Here is a 17503-nt window from a genome sequence, read left to right on the forward strand (position 1 = left end):
TGTCAGATGTATGGAATGTCTCTAAATCATACACAAATTGCTAGTATCAAGATCACATCTCTTCTCTGTAAGCAATAGAGAATTCAAATATAATCTTGCTACATTCTGGTATTAAATTTTCCTTGCACTATGACAAATTATTATAAACCTAGGATTTCAAGTTGACACAAATTGATTATCTTTCATTTTGGAAGTCAGAAGTCCAAATGGGTCTCACTGGACTAAAATCAAGATATCAGTAGGAAAACTGTAGGGGGCATCTATTCTCTGGACTTTCCTTGCTTCTAGGCAGGGTGAATTCCTTGGTGTGGTTTTCCTTTCAATTTCAAAGCCAGCATTGGCTGGTTGAGTCTCTCACACATTCTGTCACTGACAACTCTCCTGGTTTCCCTTCCCACATTTAAGTAACATTGTGATCACCTTGGACCTACCTGGGTAATACAAGATGGTCTCCCAACTCTAAGTCAGTCTGTGGGTTAGTGATTTGAATTCCATCTTTACCTTAATTCCCTTTTGCCACCCAATACCGCATATTCACAGGTTTAGGGAATTGAGACATTTACAATTTTAAGGAGTTCATTATCTTTTCAACCACAATTCTGTATTGCCTTCTGGGTCCTAATAACAAACACATAGCATTCAACTTTGTTCTGTAGAAAATGCAAACACATGTAAAAGTAGTTCAGAAATACTTATTAAAAACATTATTGCATGAGTTGAGAATAATCTAAAACTGTGTTGTTTTTCTTCTCAGGGATAGCAATGAAATACTTCTTAATTTTGGCAGTTGCTGCTGCTGGCTTCCTGCCTGTTTTGGAGGTAAGAGTATGTGAGCATGGTGAGTTACAATATTACTTTTTAGATGAGGCTAAGCACTAACCCTTTAATAAAAAGTGTTACTGATGATACTTAATGGGGGTGAGAGTGAGGGAGTAAGAGAGAAATGGAGGAACTTTAGATTATGTAGAGGGAAATGAGGGGGGGACAGGGCAGGGGTATGAAAGATGGTACAATGAGACAGACATCATTACCCTATGTACATGTATGATTACACTAATGGTGTGAATAGAACTATTGAAACGAACAGTTGTACCCCTTTGTGTACAATGAATCAAAATGCAGTCCGTAAAAGTAAAAAATAAAAAATAAATAAAAAAAAAAAACAGTGTTACAGTCTCCGGTATGAGGAGACTTCAACAATTACCGATTACCCTGCTACTTCTCACAGTAACCCTATTAAACAAGTACTGTTTTCCACATCCTGTGACTGATTAGAGAATCGAGAAAAAACTAGATTAAGTACATGGTAGTTACATGGCTAAGAAGAGGCCAGCTCTAAAATTAACCTCTGTGTTAATTTAGCTTCATGGTGAGCCCATACCTGTTTCATTTGTCAAGGTAATATAAAATTTTAAAACAACTGATAATATGCAAAAGTCACTATTTCTTTAAAATATATCCATCATTTTCCATGACTAAATGGAAAAAAAAACAGACAACACTGTTGTTGTTTGTGTTCCCAGACAGTTATCACCTAACCTTAATGTATTATGTGGATTCTTGTGACTCCCCAACAACTCCCCTAGTTTAGATCAGAGCTTCATGTGATAAGATGGGAAAATAGCACCACATGAGTCTACTTTCATTGAAATAATGTCTACAGGGACAGTCTCTAGAGAGGTCTTCTGGCTTCCATATTTATGCCCTCTCCCCTTCCACAAACCTGTTAATATAAAATAATGACATTCTCCCTCATTTTTTAAGGTTATGAAGTGCATGCAATAAATGCCCCCCCCATAAAAATATTCTTTATAACAATTAATACCATCCTCAAATATTTTAGCTATGTATCTTTCTTCTTAGCAAGTTATGGAATAAAGATAAGCAATTTCAAAGAATGGTCACATGATTCTACACTATAGGCTGAGTTTGAATTCTATTTTATACTTTCTTACACAAGTGCAGGCAGACATTGTTATTTTTTCATATGAATGAGAAAAAATACAGAATGTGAAGGGATAACACCTGAGGCTTCACACTCAATAATGAATACAATCAGTATGAGTTCTTCCAGATATGTACCATTAGTCAGAAATTCAAGAGCAAGTGGTTTATTTGAGAAGCAAGGAAAATATTTAGTGGCGGGCAGGGTGAAGGAGGAAGTGTGTAGACAATGAGCCAAGAAGGGAAGTCAGTCAGTATATGGAGTAATTTCAAGACATATCCCATTGTGTTCCCTGTTGCTCAATAGAAAGCACTTCAACATGTCCCAAAGTATAAATCATAAATTGGAAAAACTTTAAATCACAGAATAATCACTGCACTATTCAGAAGACTAGTGTCACCTCAGCCTGACATTCAGAACTCCTTAAAACTCACACTGGAGAAATAGTCTAACATGCTGAGGCATCGTAAATTCCAAAATGCCCTGGAACACTGTTTATTCAATGTAAACTCTAAATTCTCTTTGTCTACAGCTGTGCAAATAATGTGCCATGTGTAACAAGTTTCCTTGAAAAAAGTAACATTAATAAATGATTTTCTAATAACAGACAAAATTATTCAAAACCCAATACACTAAACTCAACACAAAATCAACAGCTGTCCAAGAAGAAATCGTCAATACACACAACGCCCTCAGGAGAAGAGTGGTCCCACCAGCCAGGAACATGCTGAAGATGGTAAGATCCAGCAGCAGAGTCCCCAGTGAGGGAGTAATACCCATGGTGTTGACCAGGATCTTATTGGTTTTTCTTAATTTTCAATATTTTAAATATCCATTCTTTACAACAAACCTAAGACATAGCAGAAGAAGGAGGTAAATAACTTTCTAACAGATTGTACAGTCACTAAATGACAGAATAGCAATTTTGACTCAAAGAGTTTAGCTTCATTTTTATGTACTTTGGGACGGTGTTCCTCAAATATTAGTGAGCTTGAGAATCACCAAAAGAATTCAGTAAAGTGTCACCTGAAGAACTTGTTAACACACAGGGTCCTACCGTCTGGTGTTCTGATTCAGAATATCTGACATAGAGACTACTGCAAGTTCTTAGCTGATACTGATGCTGACAGTACATAACAACTTGGAATAAATAATTATTCAGCATTGCAGAGCTGTCTTCATCTGGAAGAAGCCTGGAGGCTACTAAAACACTTATCTGAGGATTAAGATGTCCAGATTCAATGCCAGTTGATGCTGCCAGTTAAGCACTGGCAAGTCTATTTTCCAGTTTTATTGTGTTCCATAAGAAGTTAGAGGAATTGTGCTTCCACTATACAACTGGTGTGTTCTGCCACAAGACAAACTTAGGGAAGTCTTGAGTACGAAAGTTGAGTAGTCTCACATTTACTATCCAGCAGTATCCTCAGGTTTGTGGAAACCTTAGCCTGCTCCCTTGGGCCCTGGATTGGCCTGTAGTACTGAGGGTTAGAAACAGTGCAGACAGTGGAGGGTAATTTTAACAGACAACTCTCTCTTGCAAATGAAGAAGAGGAAGAAAGACAAGAATACTGAAAGGGTTTTACAATTTATTTCTTGGACGTCTTAAAATTGAAAGTGTTATTTGAAGAAAACAAATCCATAGCTTTCATAGCTATGAAAATCATATTCGTATTGTAGCTACCATGAGTATGATGTTTTTAATGAGCATTTTCTGGTACCTTATTACACTAACTCATTTAATTGTTCCAATAAGATCATCTGTTTTAAAAAATCATAATACAGAGCCCCAGGGAAATTAAGTAGCTTATCCAAAATCCTACATGCTGGAGCTCAGACTTCGTTGCCATTGGGCTAGCACCAGGGAACCTGCTCTTCATCACTTAGGTCTCTTAGGAGAAACAGGATCCAAACTCCCTAGCAGTCAGATGAGCAAATAACTAGCTACAAGATCCGAAACACATTAAAGAATGAATGGAAGTTGTAGTCTCTGATTACAGAGACCTTACTACTGGAAATGAAAGGTGAATACAAAGAAAACCTTAGAAAAGTATGTGAGAACACACATTTAAATATTAAGGTTCAATGTTATAAACTATCCAAAAGGTAATAAATGTACCAGTAAAACTAACTCGTATTTTAAAAGAAATAAGGGGTTTGAGATGTTTCTTAAACCGTGAACAGGACACACATAGAAGTAAATGGACAGAATTAGCAACAACAAAAATTAAGGAATGACAGAAATAGAAAGAATAAATAAATGCCAGGCAGTCATTTTCCAAAAAGAAAGAAAGAAAGAAAGAAAGAAAAAGAAAGACTGTTCCATTTAATCTTATGTTCAAACAAAAGATTTGAGCATTTATAGTTTTGGGCAACAACCATACTCGTTGGTGACATTTACCATCATTAATCACAGGTAATGTCCTAGACAGCTTCAAAGTGATCTGAACTGAAGACAGGGCAATGAGTACTGGAGGTAGCTTTTCTTACGATAAGCAGATTGTGGGATGAAAATTATCATGCAGGTTGCTCATTGTGAAATGATGTCCAGATTTATACCTGCCTGTGGGAGTAAGGAGCCGTGCAGGGTTCTGCATAGGGAGGATTTTGTTCATGACAGCATTACAACATAAGCCGCAGCTTATTTCATGGGAAGCTGAAACACTAGGAAGGTTCATTGAATTGTCTCAAATTGGAGAAAGGTGGCCTGGTATTGGCATCTACCAGCTCTTGGAAGAGGGCTGCCCCAGAGAAGGGAATATGCTCACAGATAAGGGCAATTTTCAGAGACAAGAGATAGTAGAACTGTCTATGGGAAGGACTCCTACCTGCTGAGGGTTTGAGTCCTTCGAGATTGGAAAGGAACCTGTGTAAAGCATCACAGCATTCACTACAAATATTTACCTATGATTTTAGTCATATGAGGTCCAGTTCTAGGTGTTTAGCAATATGATCTTAACAGGCAAGTTTTCTTTTCTAGTCAGTAAAATGGTATTCCCACTACTTGAAGATACTGAAGATACTATGCACTGATCAGATCTGTGTTCACCTCTGTTCCTTCAACAAGGATATATACATAACTAAAATCTCTCTTTTCTTGCATGAAATAATTAAAATCTACTTTTTCCTCCGTGCCAGGCTGAAGTTACTTCATGACTTAGTAAATTCAACCTGAAGGGTAATTCTAGAAAATCACCACAAGGTGGCAGCATATACCCATGTAATAGTAAACCTCTTCCCATGCCAAGGACAGTGTTGCAAAAGGGAGTGTCATCCAAACGTTGATTCTAAAGAATAACTGAATGATTATGTAAAAGTTCATAATAATAATAATAAAAAACTTACACCTTTTGTTAGTAATGTCTTATATGTGATATAAGAACCGTCTTAATTGGATATATAGTCGGTAAGGATGTGTTAGGGACCTCAGTTGTCATAGCATTGCATCTAACTGCTCCTGCTTAAGCCTTACTTAGAGAACAGCTATTGCTGAGCTTCAGGCAACAAAATGCCATGACTCAGCATACCTAATTTACCTTGGGAGCTCAGATCTCACCCTGGAGCCAGACTAGTTGTTACAAACTCCTTGTCACTTCCTGGTAGTGTGATCTTTAAAAGTTACTCAAAATTTCTGCGCCTCAATGACTTCATTTACATACAGGGAAAATAATAGGGCCTCACTTATAAAGTTACAGAAAGATTAAGTGAGAGAAAACATGCAGAATTGGTAAGAGGTTCTAGCGTGTGGTGTTATCTACTATTTTGAGATTATTTATAATTTCAGGTAGAGATGTGTGACTGTCTATGCTTCTACTCATATCTATCATTTTTTTATGGAACACACAGCATAAAATTTATAATATTACAATTGTATGCCATAGATTATCACATTAAACTTTTTGAACAAGCCTTGGGAAATGAATGATGGGTCACATTTACAGATACACAGATACTGAGATTCGAAGAGGTAAGATGACATGTCTGAGGTAAAATAATTGATAAATTATTGGGTCAGATTTCTAACTCTGGTCTCTTTTTCTGAAAGTGTTTATTTAAATATTTTACCGCCTCTGAGAGAGGCACTACTGCTCAGTGTTATTCCTAGTTTTGAACTTGTGAGTTCAACGACCAATACAATGATTTGTAATCTATGTCCCTATTCCTATTAGAATATTTAAGAGTAATGTAATTAAGCTTTAATTTACACAAAGAGATTACAAAGTCTTAGATTCTTAGAAATAATAAACTAGCATCTTATGATGGAAATATTAATCACATCATGTGCTTGGTATTGTTCTTGCCACTTTAGAGTTGGAGTGAAGAAGCTGCAGGAAATGCTAAAATTTTGTCAAAGTTTTGTGATTGGACAGACAGCAACCCACTTGAGAGGAGAATTAAAAGTATGTATATGTCTATCTGACCCAGCATCTTATAAAAAAATTAAAATTAAAAAATAAACTAATCTCACTAAGAACGTGGATTCTTAAGTCACCCAGTAAGAATAAGTTACATTATCGACTCCGGATCTGTACTTGCCCATACATGACAGTAAACTCTGGCCTAATGTAATGTTTTATTATTCTTAATTTTAAAAATGTGAATATTCTAATTTTCAAATGTTGAGTTCTAGCCATAATGAGAAAAGAATCAAAGCCCTCAGTATCATAGGAGACTTGAGTGCAGCTATGTACCATGTCCAATCAATAGCTTATGCCTTGAGTAGTAGGTGGTCAAATAAACGAATATTCATGTCAAGATCCATACACAGCACAGATCTTGTGTGTGGCTGCTTTTGAGTCAAGGCCCTGTTATAACTCATGGGCTTCTCTTTGGTTTCACCCTTCTCCCTCAGCTTGGAAGCAGCAGAGACTACAGTGTTGGTTGATTTGATTTCAAAGCTTATCATTTCTTCTTGTCAACTTCTCACCAAACCTGACACACACACCCAGTGATCTATGAGAAGGAAGATTGACAGAAAGGATACAATTGATTTTGCCTTCTCTTATAAGATGTTGCCTAGATTATCCATGAACCAATTGCCAAATAAAGATGAGAGTAATCTCCTTATATTATATTCTAAAAATTTAATATTATAACCTAGCCCTGTTTCATCTTTTCAGATACCTTTTGTGGAGAAAATGTGTATTTGGGATCTAAATCTGTCTCCTGGTCTCACGTAATTGAAATCTGGTACAATGAGTCTAAAAATTTTGTATATGGAGAATGGACATCAACAGATGAGGACATAAGAACTGACCATTACACTCAGGTAATCCGTGTTGAGTCATAAAAACAGTGCTTCAATGTTTTTAAACACATATGAGTAAGTCAGGTAGGAAAGAAATGAAAATCATTCTACCTGATTGCTAGAATATTAACTCAACCTCCTGAGTTCCTTTCAGAGTTGAGAACAGAAGGAAATGTAATGTGTGCCATACCTGGTTGAGAAAAGTTGCTTAACCTCTTGTTTTCCATCTTCATTCAGTTGATTTTCCGGGAAGTCTCAAAATCCTAAAATATCAATCTTGCTTGTAAATTGTTTGTAATAAAAAAGTGGAAATAATAGTTCCTTGTAATAAGAGAATCCCCTTATTTCCAACATTAAGTTTTGTGGTGAAATATTTACAACTAAAACATCACCACTTTAACCATGTTCATATTCTGCAGCATGAATGTTCAGCAGCATGAAGTGCATTCAAACTTCTGGGCTACCATCACTGGAACATTCCATCTTCCATACTGGAACTCTGTACCCTCTGTACCCTCAACTCTCCATTCCTCTCTCCCTCAAGCCTCCGGTGACCACCATTCTCCTTTCTGTCTTTCTGGATTTGACTACTCAAAATTGTTCATGTAATTGGAATCATTCAATATTTGTCCTTCTGTGCCTGTTACTTAGCAAAATATCTTAAATCCATGCTCATCCATGATGTAGCATGTGTCAGAATTTTGTTTCCTTTTAACATTTGGTTCATTCATTCACTTATTTGGTTTATTTACACCCTTGGGGTATTGTGAACAATGCAGCTGTGAGCATTAGTATACAAATATCTGTTCAACTCCCTGGGTTTAATTCTTTGAGGCTTATAAGAGGAACTGCTGGGTTCTATCCCAACTGTATGTTCAATTATTTGAGTAATTAGCAAGCTATTTTCTACAGCAGTTTTACCATTTTACATAACCGTTTTAATAGTCTTCTTGGAAAGTCACAATAAAATATAGCAGGCTTATGATTAAACAACAGCAATTTATTTTCCCACATCATGGACACTTAAAGACTGAGATCTTAAAAAGCAGTTTCTGGTAAATATCTCTTTCTGGATTATAAACAATCATCTTGTCACCATACCTTAACCTCGTCTTTCCCCAGTGGGTGAAGAGAGAGAAACAGAGAGAAAGAGGGCAGGGGAGTAGAAGCAAAGAGGAGAGAGAGAGGTCTTGTGTCTTAGAATAGGGTTCAACTCTTATGATTTCATTTAAGTTCTTCCTTAGAGACCACATCTCCAAATCCAGCTATCACACTGAATGTTAGGTCTTTAGAATGTGAATTCTGGGGACAAGGGGACACATTCAGTGTATCACATTTCACTACTGCCCTCCTCACAATTCATGTTTTCCTCAAATGCAAAGGCATTCATTACATGCTAACAGTCCCCAAAGTGCTAAACTCATTCTAGAATCAAGACAGAAGTTCAAAGTTGAGTCTCATCTAAATCTTATTGAATCAGATATTCATAAGACTCAAGGCAAAATTCATCCTGAAGCAAAATTCTTCTCCTGCAATGAACCTATAAAATAAGATTACTTACTTCTGAAATACATAATGAAAGAACAGGAAAAAAATAGAACTTCCCTTCTAAGAAGGAATGGATGATGGAGCCCAAGCATGTCCAAAACTAAGCCAGGCAAATTCCATTAAATCTTAAGGTGTGATTATAACACTCTGGATTCCAGACCAACTCTGCCTTCTGGACCCACCTGGTGGCAGCACCTCCTCATGGGTCTTAGAAGTCCCAACCTTTCCTTCCAGTAGAGCAGCCTCATTGCATGGTTCTCAGTAGAGGTCCTCCTGACATGGCTGTTGTCAAAAGTCACCTGAAATGACCCAATCTATAAACCCAGGAGGAAGCAGCCTTGTCTCCCTGACTTCTAGTGGAAACAGCAGCCCTGGTGATCTTGGAATCATTTTTGGGGATCATTCTTCCTTTTTCTTGAAGGATAAAGAATGTTCTCAGCTGTAGCATCCCTGATGGGAGCTCATATCAGAGTAAGTACTCACGTGGAACTCTGGGAAGCTGAGAGAGGGAGAGAGAGAGGGACCCCAACATCCCCCCAGAGCATGCCCGTAGTTACCTAGGGAACTCACAGGCCCACCTCTTGCACCAAGGTCCATGGCACCTTGCAACTGCCACCCTGGGCACCAAGCTTTCAACACAGGGCCCCTTGGAGGAAGTTATTTATATTCAAATGACAGTTCTTTATTTCTCTCTTTCAAGGATTCTAGTTCTTAGGGTACACATACCTCAGATCCTGGTTAAAGGTTACTAAGTGGTTCTCACTTTTGATGTTTTTAAAATAGAATCACTTTCTTAGTTTTCTATTCAGAAAATTTATTGTTAGTGTTATAGAAGACTAGGACAGCATTAATAGGAGATTGAAAAGAATTCAGAACATGAAGGAAGTGGGGCTGTAACAATTGAGACTGTTAGTTAGCTATTGTACAGTTTACATTTTACTTTAAATGAAGTGACAAATCATTAGATGGTCTTATTGAGGGGGACAGTTAATCTGATTCATGTTTTTAAAAGATCATTTGAGGTGTAAAAAATGAGTTCATGTCCAGAAATAATTTTAACTATCTGCATTTTCCAATAAGATATAAATCAACAAAAGTCATCCCAAAAGAGATGATTTAAACATTTAATATGGAAAAAGTAAAATTGTAAAAGAGTTATTTTTCCCAAAGCAAAGGACTTAGATGTGCCCACTGCCTTAAAATACACTTTTCTAAAAATGCTGAAAGGAAACTTAGAGACATAAAGTCAACTGGCAAATATCACCCAGCCAGGAAGTGATAGAGATGGAATTTAAACCTGAGTCACTTTGCCTTAAGAAGCTAATTCAGTATTCTACGTTATGCTTGCTTTCTTACCAATAAGAAAATTCCCTTCCCTTGATGGTTATTTATATAACCACTAAGAAGAACTTCGGTTTGATGAGGAGAGAATGAACTAGAGTTGATGATAGCCACTCACATTTCTGAGTGAGACTCTTCAGTTCCAACAGGAATGAATGAGAGAGGGCTGTCACACTGTCTGGTCATCCCTGAATGTACTGGAAAATATGATGAGTCTCATGCACAACTGTGTACAGCCTGTGTACATTTACATCCCTTTTGAACATCAACCCATTCACTGCAAAATGATTAACACCATTTCTCCTTTACCTATACTCCTGCTCTACCCTCTACCCATGTCATATCCCAGAGAAAATGAATATTGAGTTTTTTTTTTTTTTAATTAGAAGAACATTCAGAAATGCAGAATCCTTCTGAAGAAAAACAACAAAATATGGGGAAAATGCCAACCACCAAGTTTCCCTTGCCTGCCATCCCCACGTGACTTCCTCTGCCTGGCTTCCATTACCTATGGCCATTTGTGTGCTATGTGTGTGTTATCTAGAAACTGGGGGACCATGTTTCTATGACTTCCAAATAAGCCATGCTCAGAGCAAACCTCAAGCAAGCATGTCAGCTTTTTGTTTGTTTGTTTCTTGTTGTTTTTGTTTTTGTTTTGTGATATTGGGGACTGAACTCAAGAGCACTTTACTACTGAGTCACATCTCCAGCCTTTTTTATTTTTTATTTGGAGGCAGGATCTCAGTAAGTTGTTTAGAGCTTTGCTAAACTGCTGAAGTTGACCTCAAACTTGTGATCCTCTTGCCTCAAACTCCTAAACTGGGATTACAAGCATGGGCCGTGGCATCGAGCGCTTGTTTACTTTTAACTAGGGATAATAGCACTGCAATTGTAGTCGTTTAGTAAAATGTTACATTGGTAATAAAATACTCTGTCTTTGCAGATTATTTGGGCCTCTTCTTACCTCATCGGTTGTGCTGTTTCATTATGCCACAAACAAAGTGTACCTCAATATCTCTATATTTGTCACTATTGTCACGAGTATGTATTACTGTTTCTCTTCACTTTTAAAAATATATCTTTCTTTACAAAATCTGATTGAGTTTTCCAAACATTATAAAAGTACCTATTCCTTTTTTCAGTTAGACCTTTAGGAATAAAGTCATTTAGCCAGTTCCTAAAACAGTACACACACTCACATACACACATGCACCCAAAAGTCACAAACACATTTATATTTTTACATCATATTTTTACTACATAAACTTATATTTCATTAAGAGAATATAAAAATTAAAAACAATTGAGCATTAGTCTTCCTACTTGTCAGTGACACCTAAGGTAGGTATCATGTAAGGAAAACAAATTTGAAGTAGCTCAGGCAAGGACATTTACTTCAATGAGTGTTTTTAGAATTCAAGGGCATAAATGGGAGCGGAGTCTCAATAAAGTAACAAAGAGAAAAGTCAAGTCTTCTTCTGTGTACTTAACTGAATACTAATGTATGTTTTCTCTTCAGAAATTAAATTTACATATTATAGCCTCACAGGTACTAGGCACAAACCCTAGAATGGTTAAGGTGATTGCTTTAGGGAAAGGCAGGTGAACTTCCTTGCCTTATCAACTGAGGTTGTGGAGTTCAATCTGATAAGAAAAGGAAGCCTGCAGGGGCTCACCCAAGTGACCATCAGAACAGGGGACATTATTCAAAGCTGGATGTAGACCTCTGATATTTGACCATAAATAACACTTTGATATCACTTCCGTTGATGGAAGTTGATAATAGGCCTGCAAGATTCCATCAGCCACAGGCATTTTTCTGGGTCAGCACACTGGATACTGTGGGCTCAAGCATAGCCTTTAATCACTGCCTCCCACATGTGGGCACAATAAAAAATTTTTCAATATGAATCAACGAAGGTGATTTGTTTGATAACATGTTCCATACTTAAATTTAAATATGAACTCTAATATCACTGTATATACACCAAATTATAATATATTAACGTAATAGCTCTATATCAATTTCTTTCTTTACCTTCCATGCCTTGATTGCATTAGTTAAAATTTGTTGGGATTTTTTCTACTAACGTGATTTGAAGTCAATAAGCTCTATTTACACCTACAGTGTATCATTTGTACTACTTCTTTGCAGGACTTGGTGGTCTATGATGAATTTCCAACAATACAAAAGAGAAAACTATAATGTGTGAATAGTTATAATGAGGGAATTTTCTCCATAAAACATTAGTCCACATTGCTGATTAAATCCTTTGTTGAATTTAGCAATAAATTTAATAAAGTGAAAGTTTAACAGTCAAGATATTAAAGAAATAATTAGAAACTTCCAAAAAAATTTTAAACCCCAGACACTTAGGTTTTTTTTTTTTTCAAGTTGTATTAATTAAAACCAGATGTCTACATTTTAAGGTTTTAGACATCCACAGGTAAGTCTTGCATTTTTTTTTGAAATTTCCTATGTCTCAGAACTGGAGGTTCTTATTTCCTCTTTCTTTCCCATACCTGAACACTTTATTAATTCCCCTCCACATACTTTTATTGGTGCATTACAGTTGTACATATCGATGGGATTTGTTGTAACATATTTGTACAGGTACATAACAATGTAATACATGTTAGTGTACTTTCCTCCATCCCAGGCATTTCTACAAAAGTCACTAACAGGTTTCAGGTTTATGATAACATAGTGCAAGTTAAAATTAGAACACCTCTCATTCAAATCACTTAAGTATATTTTCTAAATAGTGATAAGGACCACACCTTTTTCCATGATGAGTTCCCAACTTCTTACGGTTACTAATAAAGAACAGTATCTTTGTGTTATGGTTGTTTTATGTACTAGATCTACATATATTAAAAACTTCATTACACAATGTTATAAATGTTTCTTTTAACTGGGCACAGTAGTACACACCTGTAATCTCAGTGGCTCAGGAGGCAGAGGCTGAAGGATAATAAGTTCAAAACCAGCCTCAGCAACTTAGCAAGGCCCTAAGCAACTCAGTGAGACCCTGGCTCTAAATAAAATACAAAAAAGAACTGGGGATCTGTGGTTAAGCACCCCTGGGTTCAATCCCCAGTACAAAAAAGAAAAACAAAAACAACAGTTTCTTTCAACTGTCAAGGTCAAACATGCTCTAAAAAAATCCAATAGGAGAATAATCTGTATAACACCAACAGCATAGTGTAAAAGAACCTCTACCAAAATTTCTTCATACCACTTGAAGTAATAGAACATTATTTCCAAGCAGTCTGAGAAAAATTTTGTGTCAATGGAGTTTTATTCAACCATTAAGAAAAATGGAATTATGTCATTTGCCAGAAAGTGGATGGCACTAGAGACCATCATGTTATGTGAAATAAGTCAAGCTGAGAAGTCAATATGCAGAAGCTAGAGAGGAAAAAGGAAAAGAAAAGTTGCAGGGGATCTCATGAAAATCAAAGGGAGAGGGATCAGCAGAGAAAAGGGATCAAGAAGTGAGAGATGAGGAGAGAGGGAGGAAGTGTCGGAGAGTGATATTAGCCAAGTTATATTGTGTGCTCGTACAAATATGTAGGAACAAAACCCATAATTATGTATGAGTATAATGCACCAATAAAAATGTGGAAAAAAAAGAATAGTATCTTATTATAATTAACTCCAAAGTCAACCTGTTCGCTAAGATTTAACAATTCAGTGGTTCCAAGTGCTTTTAGTACTAGACTACCAAAAGGGAGATGCACATTTCCTGATAAATTATTCTTGTGACCCTCAAAATTGCTAGTGCAATACATTAAAAACATACTCATATCTGTAAGTCTAGAAATATCATACCCATCTTAAAAATTATTGTTCATTGTTTAAAAGCATATTTACAAAATTTGCTTCTAAAATTGGTTGTACTCATTGAGTAAGTTTTTATAAATATTTTACTATGATGAATTTCACTAAATGACATTTTCTTTCTCTTCTTTAAGGGGAAACAATCCTGACACAATTAATGTACCTTATAAGAAGGGAACCCCATGTGAAGATTGTCCGAATAACTGTGAAGATAGACTTTGCAGTAAGTTTTGCAAATGCAGATTGCTTAAAGTTGACCCATTGGTTCAGGAACTATGTGCTCCACTTTTCTACAACTTTAGCTTCAACCTCACATGATATGTCAGCATTATTTTCCTTAACCTTCCATCATGCCCAGAGGGACCAAAGACCATTGATTTAATCTACTCCCTTGAAAATTAGAATGTCTAAGTATGAGAACTTGAATCCTCATTCAAAAGTTTAAAATTCTTAATTAGAGTCAATGTGCATAAAATATTAATATTGAGTGTAGAATTTTCTCTGCTCTCTGAAAATCTCCTGAGCTCCCTTATTGAAGCCCATAAATTATCATATTGCTTTCTGTTTACCAGAACCCTAGAAATCCTAGCTGCCCCCGGCTTTCCTACTTGCCTTACTTTATTATGGCATGCAGATTTTTACTGAGTAATCCTTGTTCTGCACCTGCTCTGAAACATCTTAGAGTATCTGTTTAGAATCCCTTGATCAACATTTTCCCACCTATCCCTCCTTTTTCTTTCCCTAGTCTCTGGTAACACCACTCTACTCTCAATTACTTTCAGAACAACCTTTATGAATTCTGTACATGAGGAAGCTCATACAGAATTTATCTTTCTGTTCCTAGCTTGTGTCACTTAGCATAGAGAACCCAATTCCATCCATATCATGTTGCAAAGAACAGAATTTCATTCTCTTTTATGACTAAATAGTATTTCCTTTTACATATGTAGCATATTTCCTTTATCCATTGATCAGTTGATTAACATATAGGTTGTTTCCCTTTCTTAGTGATTGTGAATAATACTGCAATGAACATGGGAGTGCAGATGTTTCTTCAATACACTCATTTCATTTCTATTGGATATATACCCAATAGCGGAATTATTGTATTATAAGATAGTTTAAAAAAATTGAGGAAGCTCCATACCGTTTTCCATAATGGCTATCTTAATTCACATTCTCTCCAGTGCACAAAGGTTCTCTTTTCTCCACATCCTTGCCAGTACTCTTTAGTCTTTTCGGTAATTGCTATTTTTCTGGGGTGAGGTTATATCTCACTGTGTTTTGTTGTTGTTGTTGTTGTTGTTGTTGTTGTTGTTAATTTTTTTTTGGTTCTAATTAGTTGTACATGACAATAGAATGGATTTATACATTTTGATAGATCATGCATAGATGGAGTGAAATCTCTCATTTTTCTGATTATACTTATTGTAGGATCACATTGGTCATGCAGTCATATATGTGCATGAGGTAATAATGTCTATTTCACTCTACTATCAAACCCTCTCCCTCCCACCACTCCCCTCTACCTAATATAAAATAACTCCATTTTTCCCTTTCCCCACCCCCTTTTTGTGAATTGCTTTGCATTCCCTTGATGGTTAGTGACACTGAACATTGTTTTATATATCTGTTGACCATTTATAGGTCTTCTTTCGAGAAATATTAATTTAGGTTTATTGCCCATTTTAAAACCAGGTTGTATGTTTTGTGCTGTTGTGTTTTTGGAGTTCCTTATATATTCTGGAAATCACCTTTTATCTGATATTTAGTTTGCCAATATTTTCTTCCATTTTGCAGCTCGTCTCTGAATTCTGATGTTAGTTTTCTTTGCTCTGAAGAATCTTTTTACTTTGATGCAATCTTATTTGTCTATTTTGGATTGTGTTTCTTATGCTTTGGGGGTGTTGCCAAAAAAAGTCCTTGCCCATTCCAGTGTCCTGAGGAACTTCCCCTATGCTTTCTTCCAGTAGATTCATAGTTTCATGTCTTGCAATTAAGTCACTAACTCTTTCCCTCTTTATTTCTTATTCTTTTTATTTTTTTGAGATGGAGTCTCACTATGTTGCTCAGACTGATGTTGAATTCATGAGTCTAAGTGACCTTCTCTCCGCTCAGCCTACTTAGTAGCTGAGACCACAAATGTGTGCCACCATGTCCAACTTTCTTTACTTTACTTTGAGTTGATTTTTGTAACAGTTGAGCTAGGGAGTCTAGTTTTATTCTTCTCCATATGTATTTCCAGTTTCCATAACACCATCTATTGAAAGACTATCCTTTTTCTAGTATGTGTTCTTAGCAATTTGTCAAAAGTTAGTTGTCTATAGATGTGTGGATTTACTTTAGGCTCCCTCTTCTATTACATTGGCCCATGTGTTTGTATGCCAATATCATAGGTTTTCTTTTTTATTATTACAGCTTTTTAGTATATTTTGGAGTCATGTAATATAGTACTTTCTGTTTTGTTATTTTTGCTCAAGATTTTTTTTTTTTTTTTTGGCTTTTGTTTGTTGTTTTTGTGGTTCCATGTGAATTTAGTATTTTATTCTAGTTCTTTGAAAAATATCATTAGTATTTTGATAGGGATTGCATTGACTATGTATTGTGATGGGGATCGCATTGAATATGTTAGATTGCTTTGGATAGTATAGACATTTTAATAATATTGGTTCGTCAATACATAAACACAGAATGTTTTTCCCATTTTTGTGTGTAGTTTTCATTTTCTTTCATTGATATTTTGTAATTGTCATTGTAGAAATATTTTTCCTATTCGGTTAAATTTATTCCTAGGTATTTTGTAACTATTATATGTGGAATTTTTTTCTTTGTTTTCTTGGCTTCTGTTTCAGATCATTTGTTATGAAATACAGTAATGCTACAGACTTCTGTATGTTGATATATCCTGAATTTTTTCTGAATTCATTTATTAGCTCAATTTTTTTTCTTTTTTTTGGTGGAGTCTTTGGCATTTCCTACATATACGTTCATATTATCTATAAATAGTGATGGTTTGGTTTCTTTTCCCATCTGGATCAGTCCTTTATTTCTTTTTCCTAATTGTTCCTGCTAGAACTTACAGCTCTGGTCAAATGAAAGTGAACAAAGTGAGTATGTTTGTGCTTTTCCAGATCTTAGAAAGTTTTCACTTTTCCCCATTCACATAATGGTAGCTGTTGGCTTCTTGTGAACAGCCTTATTAGGTTGAAGTATATCTCTTGAATATCTGAACTTTTCAGTGTTTATTCATGAAATGATACTGACTTTTATCAAATACCTTTTCTTCATCTTTTTAGATGATCACATGTCTTTTCTCCTTTTTTTTCTGTTGATGTCATGTATCATGTTTATTGATTTGCATTTGTTGGACCATACTTACATTCCTAGGGTGAATTCCACTTGATAAGTTGAATGATCTTTTAATGTGCTGTTGAATTCAGTTTGCAAGTATTTTGTTGAGGATTTTTGCATCTGTGTCCATCAAGAATATCATTTCACAATTTTCTTTCTTTCTTTTATTATTTATTTAACAATTGGTGTTGTTGTTGCCATCCCATTCCTTCTCATTCAGTCTATGTGT

General features: G+C 35.8%; 1 protein-coding gene across 8 annotated transcripts in view; it reads left to right on the forward strand.

Moving 5' to 3' along the window:
- Positions 1-17503, forward strand: part of Crisp1 (cysteine rich secretory protein 1) — a 76939-nt gene that overhangs the window by 7903 nt on the left and 51533 nt on the right. For 5 of the 8 annotated variants that reach the window (XM_047559387.1, XM_047559393.1, XM_047559392.1 and 2 more), the window contains exons 2-7: positions 755-819; positions 2553-2681; positions 6252-6342; positions 7063-7211; positions 11023-11120; positions 14058-14146. In XM_047559387.1, coding sequence (XP_047415343.1) covers positions 755-819; positions 2553-2681; positions 6252-6342; positions 7063-7211; positions 11023-11120; positions 14058-14146 — 621 coding nt within the window. Of the gene's footprint in view, positions 1-754; positions 839-2552; positions 2682-6251; positions 6343-7062; positions 7212-11022; positions 11121-14057; positions 14147-17503 lie in introns of all 8 variants that reach the window. The other 3 variants (XM_047559388.1, XM_047559394.1, XM_047559390.1) reach the window with 3 other exon arrangements.

This window comes from Sciurus carolinensis, chromosome 7 (assembly GCF_902686445.1).
Source record: "Sciurus carolinensis chromosome 7, mSciCar1.2, whole genome shotgun sequence".
Classification (NCBI taxonomy): Eukaryota; Metazoa; Chordata; class Mammalia; order Rodentia; family Sciuridae; genus Sciurus; species Sciurus carolinensis.